General features: G+C 29.9%; 1 protein-coding gene across 1 annotated transcript in view; it reads right to left on the minus strand.

Annotated features, from left to right (window-relative positions):
- Mcr (macroglobulin complement-related) overlaps window positions 1-19,219 on the minus strand; it is a 202,568-nt gene that overhangs the window by 71,257 nt on the left and 112,092 nt on the right. The window contains exons 3-7 of the mRNA XM_075360413.1: window positions 17,368-17,548; window positions 15,424-15,592; window positions 12,064-12,176; window positions 5,394-5,534; window positions 805-990 (exon numbers count right to left, since the gene is read on the minus strand). Of these exons, the coding sequence (XP_075216528.1) occupies window positions 805-990; window positions 5,394-5,534; window positions 12,064-12,176; window positions 15,424-15,592; window positions 17,368-17,548 (790 nt within the window). The remainder of the gene's footprint in view (window positions 1-804; window positions 991-5,393; window positions 5,535-12,063; window positions 12,177-15,423; window positions 15,593-17,367; window positions 17,549-19,219) is intronic.

Genomic DNA, 19,219 nt, shown 5'->3' on the forward strand with positions numbered 1-19,219 from the left:
TTTTCAATATAACTTTCTATCAACACTTTTTAAATCACAGGAATCTTCTTAACTTTGCATCTCTTGCAAAACAGCTTTATGTTCATGCAGGCAGCAGGTTTTTTCAGACCTATTTGTTTACAAACACAACTAATGGAAAGTAGAATAAAATAAGCTTTAAAAAAAAATTATTGGAAAGTAGAATAAAATAAGCTTTAAAAAAAATTATAACTAAAAAAAGTTATAACAAGTAAAAAGAATGCTTTCTAAATTCCTTTTAAAATTCTCACTTATCAGTTTAGAACCAAACTCCCAAATAAAGGGTAAATCATTCATAGTTGTTTTTAGTCTGGGGTACAGTTCTAAAAAAAAAAATTACTGATAGATGGGAAATAAATTTCTTTGACTTTTATGTTTTTTATAGCATATAATAAACATAAGACCATTAAACACAACAACCTGTAACTTCTACAGTAATGATTGAAAAAATACATTCACATTTCACATTAGACATTTTTCTATTTTAAAATAAGCATGAAAAAGAATAGATTTAAAAAATATAACACACTAATTGCCATACTGAGCCAACCAACATCCAGAATTTGTTTCCCTCTTTCATTAAATTTTCCCTCTCAAAAAAACAACACAATTTCAAAGCTCTACTTTACGCTTAACTTCATCCATCAGGTTTTCAAAGCAAATTTTTATCAATTTGTTTAGAGAAACTAAGCAAGTGTATTCCTCCCATGATACTTATTCAATGCAATTTAATAATATAATATTAAAACACAAATAGTGAAATAAAAAAAAAAAAAACAAACTTACCAAATCAAAATACTTTACATAAACATTTTCTTCATCATGTCGCCATAATTTTCGATTTGCAGGTCGAACAGTAGCTTTTAAGGTTAGATTACCTTTAACTGGAGCACCACTTGTATAGTTTGCCATGACTGTTCCACTTAAATACTGCTGTGTGTCCAAGAAAAATGGAGGCATTGTCACATTTACCTATTAGTACCAAAATAAACATTAACTTTGTAATGAAATTAACAAAAATATATTCAACAATTCATTCAAAACAATACATACTACACCTAATTACAATTAACAATGAGAAATGAATATTGCAAATAAAGAGGAGAATTTTGTGACTCGTGACAAATGCTGAATTGATCAGCAGCATTCTAACTTGTTTCATTGAACCTCAACAAAAAACATAACATCTTTTTTCCTTTTTGTTTTTAGGAGCATATTTGTATAAATCTGCATTTTTTCACTGTTAACTTACTAAGAAGCAATCCTGCGCATGCTTTTTTTGTAAGTTGGCCACTCAAGCAGTGTGGAGGTACAGCAGTCTAATTCTTGTATGGCACTTTTAGCATATAACTTTTCTTAAAACCAGTTTTTTTCAAGACATCAAAATCAAGTAAACTTAAGCAATTTATATTTAGAATAAAACAGCATTTCTCAACCTGGGGGTTACAGTGATATGAGGGGGGTTGCAAAATTAGTCTACAACTTTATACGTAAACAATAATGAAATCATTTTATGAGAAAAAAAAATTATTTATTATAAACACTTTACTTACAATTATAAGTACCCAAGTAAAGAAAATAAATTACTGATATGGTTGCTTTCATTTTTAATTTAAAATTTTCTCCATATGTGGATCTATGTTAGAAACACACAAAAGCAAATTGTTTTCAAGTGATAAAAGATGATTCCTATATTTAGTTTTTTGTGCAACCATAGACCATTTTTAAAGAGGTACGATGTGGCAAAAGGGATAAATATTTTCAATGCTTAAGTCACAAAACTTCCATATTCACTTTGACGAGCAAGCCAAAATCTATCTAAATCTTCAGATGTGAAATATAGTTGTAGCATTTTATCAGCAGACATTTCAATGAGCCAGTTGTGATAAAGGTGAACAGATCCATCAAGCTTCTTAATGAAAGCATGAACTTTGTCTGTTATTAATAAAATATTTTTATCATGTCTTTGTAAATTTACATTCATGTTATTTAAATGTGAAAATACATTAACTAAGTAAACCAATAGCAACATGTGAGGAATGTTCAGAAAATAAGCGAACATTTTCAATAACGCATCAATGGAGATATTTAGTGATGTGCAGTAGGCAGTATTGTGTTTCACATAACCTCCTCTGTAACAACATGTTCTTAGATTGTTGATATCTCGTTTAGTTTTTGTGTTATTGTTATTTGGGTGGTATGTGTTTAAATGTTAGTAGAGATTTTTATAATGTGAGATTTTCAAGAGCAACAATACAACGTACAATTATGTGTAAAACTAAGGAAAACTTTCACAGAAGCGTTTCAATTTTTGAAACAAACTCATGGAGATGATGCTCTGGGTCAAAAGCAATGTTACGAATGGCTTTCATGATTTAAAAGTGGTCTTCAGTTAATTGAAGATGACCCTTGACCGGGAAGGCCTTCAACTGATGACACCCACGTTCAGAAAATCAACAATTTGGTGTGTGCAAATCAGCGATTGACTGTCAGAGAACTTGCAGAAGAGGTCAGCACCTCAATTGGATCATGCCATGACAGTTTGGCAGAAAAACTGAACATGTACTGAATTGCCGCAAAGTTTGTTCCTCATTTGATGACCAAACAGCAAAAAGAATATAGAGTGGATGTTTGTCAGCAACTTCTTCAATGCAAATCAATGACAATGACACATTCATGCAAAGGATCAAAATGGGAGATGAAAACTGGGTTTACGACTATGACATTGAGACAAAAGTTCAATCATCACAATGGACTGGCAAAGGACTTCCAAGCCTAAAGAAAGCATGTCTCAATTTAGTTTCACAGTGATGCTCTCTGTTTTTTCAATTTTAATGAAATTCTGCATTTTGAACTCTTGCCTCAAGGTGAAACAGTGAAATTGTGCATACTACCACGGTGTTTTACAACCATTGTAACCATTTTTCACATAACCATTATGTTAAAAAATCCACAAAAAGAGACCAGAGTTGTGGCGAAGTAACTCATAGTTCCTTAACCACAACAATGTGTCCATACACTCAGCTTTGTCAATTTGTCAGTTTTGTGCCAAAAATTAGATGACTGTCCTCCCTCAGCCACCCTACTCACCAGACCTGGTTCCCTTGCAATTTTTTCTTATTTCCAAAATTAAAATCACTGATGAAAGGACGCTATTTTGAAACAATTGTTGACATTAAAGCAAATTCATCACAGATCTTAAAGGCCATTTCAAATGAAGCTCTCCAGGACTGCTTTGTGAAGTGGAAACATTGCTGGGAAAAGTATGTGAATAGGAGAGGGGAGTACTTTGAAGGGGTCAAGGATCAATAATCTGCAAAATTAATAATAAAGATAAAAAAAATAAAATTTGGTTATTTTTTGAACAGACTTCATATACCCTATATTCAGGAAAAACATTGAGAATGGTGTGGTTTATCCTGGAAAAATATTATTAATTCATCTCACAATTCCAATAACTGGGTTAATATTTGCCCTATGATAACCTTCTGACTTCTTTATGGAAAAGAAGAGATTTTTTTTCTTTTTGTTCATTTCGCCACATAATTTACCAAATACCCTACTCTATAATGGGTGACTTTTAATAAAATTAACCATTTTTACAGCTTTATAAAGAATTTGTTTGAATACATTTTTTGAGGCAAGAGCATGTCTCTGAAGGAAGCAGTGTGTCCTTCTGCCCTTGGTTATCTTTTAATTTTTTCATAAATCCACTGTTCTTTCCTGTTATTACCTTTGCACCATCTTTACATACTGCAATACATTTTGTCCAACCTACGTTATAGTTTTTAATAGCTTCATAAAAAACATCAAAAGGATGCTGTTCTCCAGCATGACCAGGTATTGATTTGAAAAACAGCATCTTTTCTTTGACTGATCTGTTCCTATCACATTCATATCTCACAAAATATAAGAACTGAGAAATGTTTGACCTATCTGTTGATTCATCACATTGAAGAAAAAATACTAAAAAATACACTTGCTGAATTACCTGATCGTGAACATCGCTAGTCATGTCATCGATTTGCCTTAATACTGTGTCGTTAGAAAGCACAATTTTTTGCTTTTTCCACACCTGACCAAATCAATTGCAGCAGGCAATATGAGATTTTCTGCAATTATATGCGGTTTGGATATCTTAGCTACTCTTAATCTTACAAGATGAGATGCTTCAAGTGTACTTTTATGAGTATGGCTTGATACTGACACTGAACAGTATGGCTTCATACAAATTCATACAAATTGATTTCTTAAAGTATGTAATTTTCTTTTTAAAATTCCAAAGGTTTACTTTTATGATTTGGCTGTTTAGTTTCAAGTGTCAAATTAATTTTGATGGATTCATACTTTCATCTGAGAGGATTTAAAAGCAAACATGTAGTGTGGTTTTCCATCCAATGAGGTAAAACAATAATTTAAATAACTGCCATTGTATAACCTAGTCTTTTTACCAATCAATTCAATTGATGTAGATGGCTAACTTCATTTTTCTCACGAATTTATCCATTCTGCATAAGAATCTAATCAAAAAAATAAACTGTTAAATCATTTGACAAGAGATGAAAAAACCAAAACCTCAATTATTATTATTTTTAATGAGAAGGCGCTTTTAAAAACTTAAATAAAGGCACCAAATGCACACTTCACATTTAAAACTAAACTGAAGTTCTGCGAACCCTTATGTCTCTTTTACACTGCTGAGAGCATGATGTGTTCAAACCTACCATATGCATGTTCAAACATATTGCTCTCACAGCAAATATTATACAAACAGACCACACTACAAGTAGTACATATACTTAAAGCTAGAACTTGTAAACTGGTCATGTTTATACACTTTGCAAACATGAGTGGAATCTTATAACTGATAAATGTTACAATGTTTTTCTGTAAAATTTTAATTTTCCAGTGCCAGGTACAAATATCTCCACAAAAATTCACTACTGAAGAGCTTTAATTAAATTCGTCATGATAGAATAGATTTTACAAAAACTCAGAAATGAGTATTACATTTCATAATTTTCAAAAGCCAGATTCAGGTATCTCATATCTCACTACTCCAAAATAAACTGTATGAATGCAGAGACCTCATGACATCATTAGTTATTTGTTTACAAAAGAAGTTTATGACAAAAACTGAAAAGCTGCAATCTGAAAAGTAAAGTAAAAAAACTTCATCAAAATCCCATCCCCCCACCAAAAAAAAAAAAAGTTCACTAAATCAGATATTTAAACTTTAGAGGTAAACGTAGTTATACCATGTGTTGTTTTACATATAAGTTCACACAAGTGAACTTTGAAAACTTATAGATGTTTTCTCAGGTAAACAACACATTGAAAAAGTAACAAAATGGATACATAAAAAGATCACTTACCTCAAATCTTGTCTGATAGTATTCTTCCACTAAAATTGTTTGCTCTTCAATCTGACCTTGTGCTACAACTTGTATTGTCCAATTACCAAACACAGGTTGATCAGATAATAAGTAATTTAAACTGACAGCGCCAACATTGGACTGAAAATAAATTTTATATTCATAAACTCTTTTTGTCTAAACAAAGTAATATTTAAACATTTTCAGCATTAAATAAAAATTATTATATACTGAATAATAATAAATATGTGGTATTAATCAGACTTTCACTTTTTTTTTAAAAAGACTGGGTACATCATGTAATAATTACGGCAAGAACTAGTTGATGTCAAACAAGTATAAAATTTGTTAGTTTATTTAATTTTTTAAGTTAATTTCCTGTGAAAGATTAATTAATTTTAAAACACAATCCTCCTTAGTTACAAATCCCTTTTTTGTTTAATTTGCTCCCTTTCCGGATTTTTTTTATTAATTCAACTATTAAGCAATTGTTTAGGGATGATGAATGCATTAACGAATAGTGGAAAATTAATTTTCTTTAGATGACTCATTAACTTCTCCATAATCATTTCATTACTGTACTTGAAGCCATATTAATCAAGTGTAAATAAACAAATGATAATTGTAATTATGACACTTCTACAAAAAAAGGATCAAAACTGTTTTGGGACAGCAATAACTTTTCAGAAAAAAATTATTCTAAATTTAGATAACAATTTTTATTCCATGAATTTTTTTACTGCATTTTTGAGACCAGTAGGAAATTTTTCTATGTTTTATTTAATATTAGTTATTTTATATTCATAAAATTTGTTAGTTTATTTAATTTTTTAAGTTAATTTCTTGTGAAAGATTAATTAATTTTAAAACACAATCCTCCTTAGTTACAAATCCCTTTTTTGTATAATTTGCTCCCTTTCCAGATTTTTTTATTAATTTTTTTTTTTTAATCATCTTAAACATTTTTTTGTTTTACTGAATATATAACGTCACTCTGCTAATAATTTTTTGTCAATATTTATTTCCATAATCAATAATTATCCTAGATTTGCACCTTAAACTGTTCAAAATGTATCTAGGATGAAGTATGTGTAATAAAATTTAAAAACCTGAAGAAGCGTTATCCATTAATGTGATGAAATATTAGAAAAAAGTGAGAATTGAAGTATCTAGTGAGGATGATTATATTTCATTAATGCAACCTTCCAACAAGATAAAAAGGACAAAGAGAATTATTAATAATTGTAAAATAAATACTTGAAGAGAGTTAGGTAAGTCGTTAAGTAACAACTACTCTTCATATAGATAACACAAAAGTTGAAATTTTACAAATTCCAAATTACACCAATAACAGCCTACTTTCTATAGAAAAATTTAAACCAATCAATATAAATGACCATCAACCTGGATTTTATATAGTTTGCTATAAAAAAATACTGACAGAACACTTACTAAGCTGTAAAGAACAACATTATTACTCCCAAAGGAAGGCAAAGAAAAGTTAAAAAGAAAGACAGAAAGCATAAGTACAAAAATAAAAATGAAATAATACCATTAACACCTGCTTGCACTGCCCTAATCAAATTGATCTGCATTTAAAAAAGCTTGTATGGGGTGCAGCAGAACCAACTAAACAATTAGGAGGAGTTAATTCTCAGACAATGGTGGGGATAGGCAAGCGCACATGGTCTCTGGTCTCCTTCTGTTCTGTCAGTAACCCAATTTCCATAGCCAATTTGGTTTGGACTGGAGCACACCATGGCTTCGCCATGCACACGTATTTTGAAAACAATCAATCTGTAATTGTGAAGGAAAGAGCTGTTTGGCGTAAGTTCAACATTCCATACAACAGTGATGTAGAGGTGGCCTGCACAGGCATCAGATTTGAGCATTTGTGTTCTTTCTTTAGGGATATTTCAAGAAAAAAGTGTTTAAACATAACACTTTAAACTGACAGAACTAAAGGAGTGGATTATTGGAAAAATTAATGCCATAACCTGCAATATGTGTATACAAGCTGTACAAAGCTGTATATGTGTATACAGCTGTCTCTAAACAGCTGTAAACAGCAGCTACGTTGAGGACATTATTTCCAAAACTTAATAATTATTAAATGTTACGTACTGCTAATTTAGAAAGTAAAAACATTTTTTCTTTGTATACCCCAATTACTTTTTTGTAAATCCTCAAAACTGCTTAATCGGTTCTGCTGCACCATATATTTTAGGGTATAACATAATTATGATTAGTAAACTGTTTCTAGTAATATTATTTAGCATGTTACTCTACATTGATGGTTTTATTGTTTGTGTTGTAATAAAAATATATTTAGACAGATGTCTCTCTATATCGCCTAATTTGCAGAGGTAAATGTAAAATACAAGCCACTGTTTAACAACTAAATATAGTTTTCTCATTGTTAAGCTTTTTATTGGAATTTAATCATTTATACAGCCATTTTTTTTTATTCATTTAATTTTTTATTTATTAACCTTTTTATATATGAATTCTAAAACATATTTCTTAAACAAACATATTTTTTATGATTTTAATGAAAATAATAATACAATAGAATTCATAATATAATTTTTTTACTTTAAACCTAAATATGTTTTATAACACAGCTTGTTAAAGTTATGCCAAGTATTATTATAACCTAACTTGAAAAGTATAATTATTAGATCATAAACTTGCTGGCCACTTTCATTTGGAAAGTATGAGTTTCAAAGTACAAACACTAAGTAAGAACTAATTAACATCATCACAATTCAAAATTGAAATCGTCAATTACTAACAATGAAATTGTAAATAATTCTAACTAAAAGTAAAACACTGTAGGCAAAGACAAACGATATTACTCCATGAAATTATGAAATCAGCCAAAGACTAATTACCAAAATGAGAAAATTCTTATCTTTATACAATTAGGTATTTTGAATAAACTTTAGCTGTCTCATAAAAATAAGACAAGACTATTATATCTGTTAATGTACATAAAATCCTAATCTAAAAATGCAAATTAAGCTGTTAAAATTGTTTACGGTTAGAATATAAGTAAAATGATAAGTATAATTATGACAATGAGTCATCTAGCAACTTATAATTATTACGTAATGGCTAATGAATTTTAAATAAATTCAAATGAGATTATAATATTCTACTTTTAAAATTAGTATATAAAAATAGATTACAGATGATGGGAGTTGAATAATCACATTAATCTTGCAAAATATTTATAAATTAAATGATTTAAACTTTTTTCATTCAAAAGAAGTGCTGTTCAAATAAATACACATTGACAGTAACAAGAAATTAAATTTATGGACCCTACAGTAGTCTTTGAAGGAAAAAATCTCACAAATAGTTCAATTCATATGTGCCTGCCTATTAATGTGAAGTGTTTGTTGGTAGTGGGTCAAGGGTGAAGGGAAACCACATCTGCAAATGTTGGTGGTATGGTATACCCATCATCCACCAGTTAGATGAAATTGTCAGCCTGTATATATTTAAGATACATTTTAAATACAGGGCGTGATTGGAAAGTTAAAGACCAGCCTTGTAATTTAAAAATGCATTTACAGTACTTACAGGCTATTTATCTCCTTCAAATTAGTCCACAACTCACTGAACACACACACTCATTCAAAATGTCTGGACGAGGCCTGCAGCAAGGGCAAAAGCTGAGTTTATAAATCACCGATGTAAATGTCTACCGAGGCATTTACATCGGTGGCATCCCTACAAGGCCAGGCTTATTACTATGAGATGTAAAAAGTTATAGGGCGAAAGACGACTCCATCAGGACTAAAAGAGCATCAGGGCTAGGAATGGGGGAGGGTATAGTGACTAGAAGCATCACAAGGTGGGTGTCTTCCCCTATGGGGTTGGGATGAACACACAGACTCCAATACGCTTCCTCATTTGGAAGCATTTCTAGAAATTTTCTTTCTTAAGGGTGTTAAGAACCCTCTCCATATTTGCTTGGATGTCTTCAATTGAGTCAAATCAGGTCACTTTCTGCAAAAATTTCAATTTAGGAAACAGTGAGAAGTTGGCAGGGCTAAATCAAACAAATAGGGGTTGCAGAAGCATACGAATTTGACCTAAAATTCTGCAATCGTGAACCCCATGATCAGCTGTGTATTGTTACAATGGAGAGTCCAATTCTCATTTTGCCACAGTGCAGGCCTTTTTTTCTACATATTTTAAATGCTGAATAAGGACACTTTTAGAGTAATCCTTGTTGACTGTTTGCCTCCTAGGAGTAAATTAGTGATGCATGATACTTATACAATTGAAGAAAACCACAAACACTGCTTCACATTCGAAACACTTTGTTGTCCTTTTTTCAGTTGAAATTTGATGAACTTGTACCCTTCCACTGCAATGATTGTGCATTTTTTGTGGGTCATACCAATTAACCATGATTTGTCACTTGTAATTACACTCTTCAACAAATATGGGTCAGTCCTGGCCTGATCAATCAGTTCTTTCAATACTTTCAGTTGATGGTTTTTCTGCTGGTATGACAACTGGATTTCGCAGAGACCTAAACATGTTCAAATCTTCAGTTAAAATTGACCAAACAAAGTAGATTTAAATTCAGTTCACCAGCCATCTCCCTAATTGTAAGTCTAATGTCGGAGCACACTAAATTATGAACTTTTATAATATTTTCATTGATTTTTCAAGTGAAAAGCCAGTCAGACTGGAAGTCATCTTCAACTGATTTGTGGCCATCTTAAAATCTGTTGAACAGGAAAAAACATTTGACTAGCTCAAACATTTATCCCCAAAAGCTGTTTTTAACAGTTCATCAGTCTCCAAAGCTGATTTCTCAGTTTTCAAAAAAAAAATTGACACACACTCGTTCTGTTTTTTCATCAATTTTACAAAATCAATAATCAGCCGAGAACCAAAAATACATCTTTACTTATCAGGATGCCATTCATTCTATACTAAACAAAGATATTTCAATGATCTTTTCAGGATATTTCAAGGACATAGCAATCTTCACCTTCCAAATCCGTAGGCAAACTTACTCCCTCCTGTTGAGCAGTGGCGGCAACTGCCTTAAAATTTTCCAATCATATCACTTATGAGAATGAATAAACTCTATTATATATGCAAAAAAAAGAAAAGATTTATCAAATATTGGGCCTGAAAGTGTATTTATAACACTGTAAATTACTGGATTAAAAATTAAATAGTCTCACTAAATTAATTTCAAAGAACCCACACACTTAAAAAAATACTTGTTAATTATTTAACAGATATTCTAACAATAATTATAAACTTGCTCATAAATACTTAAAATATGCTACATTAAATAAATAAATTTATTTAATTTTATTATTTGTTTCACAACTATTAGCTTTTTCATTGAGATCCAGAACTTATATATACATCCATTAATTTATGTACAATCTAAGTGAACATACTTGAAATAGTATCAGATAAATATAAGAATTTACAACATATGGGAATCAAACAATTTAATCATAAGTCAAATTTATACAATAAATATGGAGAATTACAGTTTTTTCTACCTTTGATCAAACATGTATACATAAATTTATATTACATAAATGTGCATAAAATTCTTCATTTTAATCACTATATATACATCTTTGATTATTATAATTACAACTCATTTCTTCTTACTTTCATGATTTTAGGTAGAGTAACACACATTTCATTAATCATTTAAACCTTAGAAACAACCAATGATATTATATTTATTAAAACTAATTTTCTATAAAGGTAATTAAAAATGCAAAAGAAGTGATAAAGAAAAGATTAAACCTCCTTTCTTAAGAGATAAAAAATAATAATGAATTTTTCTTATTAAAAACCAAGTAAACCAAAAAGGGGAAAATAAACTCTCTCTGTATAATGCAATATTTTTTTCATTTAAGATTTGATAAACTAATTAAAAGAAAAAATCTTCTAGAAAACGGTAGGCTTTGTAACAAATCTCTTTTTTTGTAAATAATATATTTTTTCATGTAAGTAAATCATGCTGTAAGTACATGAATAATAACTATAAATAAACAAATATCTATAAAGTTTTATATGACTATAAAACTTTCAAAGTAAGTATTGCAGACAGTTTTCTTATTTTAAAATGTGTTTAAATAGTTCTTGATGATTGTTAAGTTTTCTTATTTTAAAATGTGTTTAAATAGTTCTTGATGATTGTTAAGAGATTGTTCTGGTAATTTGTTTTTCAGTATTAAAAGATATCAATCTACTGATACAAATATACAAAAAAATATTTGGTTAATCAAAACATTCATTACTTTCAATTTTAGTTAGTGTTTTATTATCAATGAAGAAAAATAACTCAATCACTGCTCCTATAAAAACATAGCGTAAAGAAAATTAAGGACTCACATAATTGGAATAAATGTAAACAAGAGAAGAAGAATATGATACACATTTCTTATTTCCTGACATTTCACATAACATCTAGTATAGGTTTTTTAACAAAGTATATTTTCAGATATCTGCAACAGGTCATCCCATCTGTGTTGCTTGCTAAAAATGTTATTGGAAAATTAAAAAAAAAATATTTAATGGGCTAATATTTACATATAGCAAATTAAGTAATATGAAAAAATCTATACTTTATGCAACATATTAAAAGAAAAAAGTTAATAGGTAATACCTGTCTAGACAACCAGCGTCGCATAATATGTCTGTTAGGATCCAGCATATAAACATCAATGGCATTGTCAAAAGCTTTCAATTCTGTATTAATAAGAATGACTCTAAAACGTACTGTAAAATAAAAATATATAACAACATTAATTTTTTTAAATATTAAAAATCCAAAATATCATCTAAACGTTTTACTAATACATCAATTTTTTCTCAACATTAAAATACAAATATTCTTTACCAATCCAACACCGTAAAAAAATTAAAATATTTATCCTTTAACACTTCGGATCCTAGACATTTGTGATATGCATAGTCCCTGTATCGTGGGTTTTTTGAGTGCTTTAAAAAAATTCTGTTTGAATTTTGTACTTGTGATATGAATATCAACATGTTTAGAAAGAGAACAAAATGCATTTACTTTAATATAATATATGAGATACTTATTTTAAATACTTAAACAATTATGTAAAAAAAAAAAAAAAATATTGTGTCACTATTCTTTTAAATGTAATTAGTTTTAGTGTGGTAAATCTTGAAACAGTCAGGTAAGCATAAAGCTACTGCACACTCAGAACACCACCAAGTAGTTTCCTTTCTTCCAGCTTTTGTTTTTTCAAAACATACTTTACTGACCCTTTCGAGCTGCACTTTCTTTTCAGTTGGAGGTTTTTTCTCAGGAAAGTGACAACCTCTTAGTTGTTTGTTTTTACTGCTGTTGGTGTGGCTTCCTGTGCAAGAACTCCTGCCTTCTTTCCTAAAGCCATTCCAATCGATATAATAAATTTTTCTAAATGACATTTATGTCTCAAATGTGATGGTCATGATTTCTGGTGTTGAGAGAAAGGCATTGACAATTGACAACATAAATAAATGGAAAAATAATTTTTTTCCACCATTTTATTTGCTTACGTTTGAATGGATAGTATCAAATTATCTGGTCATTTCTATCCAACCCAGTTTTACTTTTATTGTAATTGATAATTATATCCAGTTTGTTTTTGAAATCTAGCCTCCTCACAATGTACTTCACTTTCAGTCATTTTGTGAACTGAAGTTAAGGCTAATACGTTTCTGGTGTCTTTCCATTTGATACGCAGGAGATGATTTCTTCTCATGTGAACAGTCTCATGTCTTTTTAATTTTTTTCACTACATTTATTTTTGGCAACTCTTTCCAATTAAACATACAAATACCAACAGCTCTGTCACAAAACCGGTCCATGAATGTTGCAAGTCCCTTGTCAAGATAATCAGAAGGAAGTCTTTTTAAAGGAGAAATTATGATGGAATTATTGTCAGACTTACCCTTGTAAATTTCAAACTGAAGTACATATGCGATTGAAGAATCACAAACAATATATAATTTTATTGCATATTTATCGGGCTGTTTTTGTTATAAACACAAAATCATGTCCTGCCTCTAAATCCACATACCAATTCATCAACAGACAAATTTTTCCTTGGAGAAAAGCATGCTGGATACTCAAAGATCAACTGTTTTAAAAGAGGCCTCAATTTGTGCATTGGATCATGGCCTACCGTGCTATAAGGTATGTAATGAGTATCATCATTTATAAGGAAATTAGCAAGAATAGAAAGAAAAAAACAATCTCTCAGCATCACTGATGCTGGGCATGGAGTATTTATAAATTCATTAGTTGACCAATAATCTCTGTTTTGGTTTCTTGACTATACACATATGCAAAACAATTGAAAAAATCTGTTAATTTCATGCAATCTGACAGTTGTCATCAACTGGTGCCATAAAAACATCAAATGGTGTAGACAGTTCATTAACTGGACCAGTAATTTGTTAGAAAATTGGAAGTATAGGTTGAATTTCTGTGAATGACCAGCACAAATCTATATCAGATTGTGTACTTTTACTGTTCTAATTACTATTATTGTTACTGTTACAAGTGGATGGCCTAGTAGCAACAATGTTACTATCAACCTCTAAATCTGATGTAACCTCAAAATCAGGGTCGTCATCAGTATCACCTAGTTAGTTCACCTTCCTAACTCGAATCATAAATTGGATCATGAAAATTTTTATGAGAAATTTCTAGTGAATTATTTTGTTGTCCACAAACAAAATTATTACTTGATTCAGAGTCCGAATCTTCACAAAAATCAGGTTCAAGTAACATTTCACGAATTAGAAATTAAATGCAATGTTTTGCAATTGTGAATATCCATATTAGGAAAAGAAAAGAATATAACTTGAAACTAAAATTTACACTAATAATTATTATTTTTACTTATGAATAAAAATAAAAAACAATTATACAAAAAAATAACATACATAACTACTTTGTTTACTACCAATACAATAGGACAGACAGTGCCTCTAACCCCCAAACAACGAGAGAAAACATTAGTTTAGTTTATACTAGATATTTTCAAAAATATCCAGCAGAATGCATAACAAACCAAACAAATTGTTCCTTATGAACTATAGAACAATTCGATGAACCGTAACAACCAACTCGATTTGTATGAAATTTATAACATAATTAAATACAAATGCTTATGGATTTCAAAGGGCTTCAGTCACTATGCAATTGTTGATAACTCATTAATTCCAAAGGCTTAGATTTCAAAGTGTTATGCAACTTTCTAAATATAAAGATTATTTTTTAGTAATGTGTATTAGTACATAATTTTAAGAACTCAGAAATTTTATAATTTTTTCTCAAGTGTATGTCACATATTTTTTTGCATGCTAAATGAACATTTCTTGAATGAACAGCTTAGTCTTTTGTCAGGCAGACAACAATTCAGAACCAATAGAGGGGTTCAAACAAAGACCATAATAGTAATAATAACTACCTGTAATATTAATAGACTAATTGTACTATAAAGCTGCTTATAAATCAACAAGTTTTTTTAACACTTTCTTGGTACAAGATTATTTGAAGTTTTACTACTTTATGTTTTGTTATCTAGTTTCTTTAAAATGAGAATATAAGAAATCTTTTTTTAACTTCCTATCAATGGTTATTTTACCACCAAAAATAAAATACTGAAAAATATAAAACATGCTGGAACCTGTACTGGTTCAATGGTAAATGCTAACTTCTCACTTAGGAGCTCAATTTTATTTAGTCGTACAGCATAATAACCTTGCGTTAATAAAAAAATTTGATATTTTAATCAAAATTAAATCCAATTAGTCAATAATAATTGGTCTTTAACCCCAATGCTCTATCAACTACTCCTCCATGACAATGTATACACATACTATTATGAAAATATATCCCTAACAATTCTAAAAAAGAAAGAAAGTGTACTAATAATGAAACAAACAGATAAAAACATAGAAAGTGAAAAAGGCCAGATATTTTTTTAAAATAATAAATTACCTTCTTGGCTCTGCATATAAATCGGTTTGTCTGTCTGAATAAAAATAGTCATAGAACGCTGTGAGAAAGTCAGACGAGTTTCATTCACAAAAGCAGTTCCTCCAAACACACCATCATAAAAACCTTCTACTCTTAATCTGTAGTCTCCAGGGACGCTTGTGGGAGGTATCTAAAAAAGATAATAATATAATGAAAGATTACAAACATCGGTATAAGTTACATTCAGTAAAATAAAACAAACAAAAAATTATAAAATTATTATTTTGCATTAATTAGAAATAAAATTAACAATGAGCTTGAGATATCATAATTGTAATTAAATCTATGAATTTCCTCTGGAAATTCATTAGTAAAATTTAACAAAAACAATTATAACAATTATTTTCAAAAAAAAAAATGATAAAATAAATATATATTTCTTTGTGGGAGGATAAAGTACACATCCTCTATATATTATTGGGGTGTGTGTACAAATACTGTTTCTTAAGAGTAATATGTATTAAAATAGTAAATTTTACATATTACATCAAATGAAAAATAATACAAGTTAAGGAATTAAACATTCAATAAAAGACAGTCAAAATCCATAGTTGTAAATGAAATTAGATAAGTACAAAAATATCATTCAAAGCAATAAATTTTATTTTATAAAAAAATACAGGATTAGTTATAGAAATCAAAATATTAACACATTGTTGTTAATTAAAACTTGTTTTTTCTATTGTTACTTTATACTTTAAGATTATGGTTCCTTAAAAGAATGTGTGATTCTTGAACTTTAATAATAACTGACTTTCATGATTTTACGCAAATTGTATTTCCAGGAGCAACAATTAATACTTTTAAAGGTGTTATATTTCATCATGATGATAAAAAAATTAAATTGAATGACATTTACATAGTTTCTTTACGATGAATAACTAAAATTAGAACAAACCAGCTGTTTGAGATTGAAAGAACCATTTTGAAAAAAAACAGCTATTCAGAAGGAACAGCCGTTTTTAGAAATAATTATTAAATGGATTAGTCAATATTAAATCATTAAGTCAATATTAAATACTATCAGCTGCAGTAAAACTACACCAAGCACAGCTTAAATTAAGCAACTTATAGCAGAGTATATAAATGTTGCTTCATCTGTTTGTATTTTACCTTTACTTCTGTTACCAGAATCCAAGTTGCTAAGATGTTGCATAATCATTAGGCTGTAAGGAATGGAACTAGTTCTGGGCAAAGCAATCCAGTTATTAATTGGATTATCTACCCAATGGGCAGATAATCCTTTCTATGACCCACTCCTTTGCCTTATATTTGATCCCTTCTCCTTTATTTACTATGTTGGTAAAGATCTTTTTCATGTTCAGGATACAAAGACATGAAGAGCCAGTGAATCTTTGCTACCTGGTAGGAGGGCTGCCTAAGGGCTGATTTGGGAACCCTATTCCCGTATTTGTGGTTTCACACTAAGTCTAATGGCTGTTAGTGCCTGTTAGTAAACAGCCTAAATCCCACCCTCCACCTAACCGCAAAAGAAGAGATGCAGTTATTTACAATAGATTGGATTTTATGAGGAATAAGAGGTCAGTTTTCCCAGTAGGTATGCTTTGGTTTTTTGTAATTCTTCTTGATAAGAACAGTCTCCGGAAATATCCACAAGGAGAGGGTTGTTCCTCTAATAAAACCCAATAAGGAAGTAACTGCACTACTAGCTACTAAAAGACACCAGCTTGATGGCACAAGTGATATAAGGGGATAGCATGACGTCTGATCTAGTTCCCATGGCACTTGTCTGAGGAAGAAAGCATAAAGGGTACGAGAGGAAAGTAAAAAGTATAGTCCTTAAGACAGCATCAATTCACAAACGGCTACTTCTGTCAAGACTGGTTTACGATCTTGTCCAGGACCCTCATATAAATTTAAAATAACAAAGTATAGAATACTAACCTTCATTATGAGTGTTTCAGGAATTCCTTCTTTAGTGTTTTGAATATCAGCACTTGATTCCACTCTATTTCTTGATATAGATGCTCTAACAGTGACAGGATGATGACTTCTATACACAGTAACAGCAACCCTATATACTTGACCAGGACGTACCATTCTACTAGCCACTATGAAGTATGACCTAAAAACAATTTAACAGAAAAAATTTTTAAATAAACATTTAATCATAAGAAATAATAATACATAATTAAAACAACTGTTATTTTTTCAACTAATATTTAAAAAAAGTAAAGACACTTAACTGAATCAGTTAACATTTTTATCTAACACAATAATTATGTTAGTCAAAACAAAACAATTTCAAACAAAAGGGTAGTTTTAAACTTATTTAATTCATTTGTAGGTTTTCATTCACAAGTCACTGGCCACAAGTACAGGCAATAATAGAGCTATAGGTTTGAGTTTTAATGCTTTCAATTAACATGTTATGCTCAATTCAAATATGGTACTCACAAGTTTCTTTTAGCACCTGGTTTTGAATATAGCAGCTGAAATTCAGCCAAAAGGTTGTTGTGACATTTTGCAAGTCAAAGTTACAGCTTATATAATTCCTTATTTAGGGTGTTAATCAGAACAAGACTTTGTAACCTGAAAAAGGACATAGTTGTGTATAACATCCTAAATTTTCAAAGCAACTTGAGGCTTATGTCAGGAGATATTCATCATCAAATTTGGTAAAAAATCTTTTAGCTCGATTTTTTACCTACCTTTGAAAGCTTATATCTCAGGTATACCTTCTTAGTTAGATGTTGTTTGTTTTATAATAGTTAGAAAGAGTAACTTTTAAACTACAAAATCCACGTAGTTTGCTTTTTACCCATAGTTTATAAGTGGCAGAAAAAACAGCTGAAAGATAATGCATCTTTCACATAAGCAGCAAGTTTTCCATAATGTTTATGTAATAAATGAATACTCTCTAATAGAAAGTAATTTTTTATTAAGTAATATCATCCGTTTTGCTGCCTGTTAATACAAAGTTGTTAACCGTATTAGCTGTACCTTGCCCCCTACTGAATGCAAACAGTTTCAACTAATTATATCTGTTACAAGCACAATTTAAAAAAAAATTGATTACACATGCACAAAAATACTAAAATCATAAACAAAATGAAATATAGTCGTAGTAATAATAACAGATTGCAATAAAGTATTACAATATTATAGAATACAGTAACTTCAAAATCAAATAAAATATCAAAAGTAGTCAGAAACCTTTTAGCACAATACTTTTGATTCCACTTCAGCTTAAATTGTTTTAAAATCATAGACTAGATACATAGATTGTACACATGCAAACAATATACTGACCTGGTTGCAAGCTGGTAAGTGATATGCCTTGAGTAGGTTTATCAGTTTCATAAACCTCAGCTTTAAATATTGAAGTATCATTTGAGTCTGCTAACTTGGATTTTACCTTTGCTAACCGACTTAAACTGTAATTCTCTCTTGTTCCAGCAATTGTGTGACCACTACTAAACTGCTTTACTGTTCAGGTTGGATTCTCTCAACTTCTTTTCTTGGAATAAAAAAAGCACCTAATTCCTGGTATTTTTTTTAAACAAAATTCAAATAAGACTCTTGGTGTCACTAGCTGGTTTTCTATAGGTCACTGAAGACTGGCACATGCTGCCAATCGTTTTGTAGTACCTCCAATTCCATCACAAGGTGATTTCCCGTGGCTATAACGAGAAGTTCCATTTAGCTGTTATCTCAGTCTTCTTAATGGTGGCAAAAATTAAAAAAATTCTTGAAATTCTTGTATTGAGCAGCTGAACCATCACTAAAGTGGTGT

The sequence above is a fragment of the Lycorma delicatula genome, chromosome 3, assembly GCF_047948215.1.
Source record: "Lycorma delicatula isolate Av1 chromosome 3, ASM4794821v1, whole genome shotgun sequence".
Classification (NCBI taxonomy): Eukaryota; Metazoa; Arthropoda; class Insecta; order Hemiptera; family Fulgoridae; genus Lycorma; species Lycorma delicatula.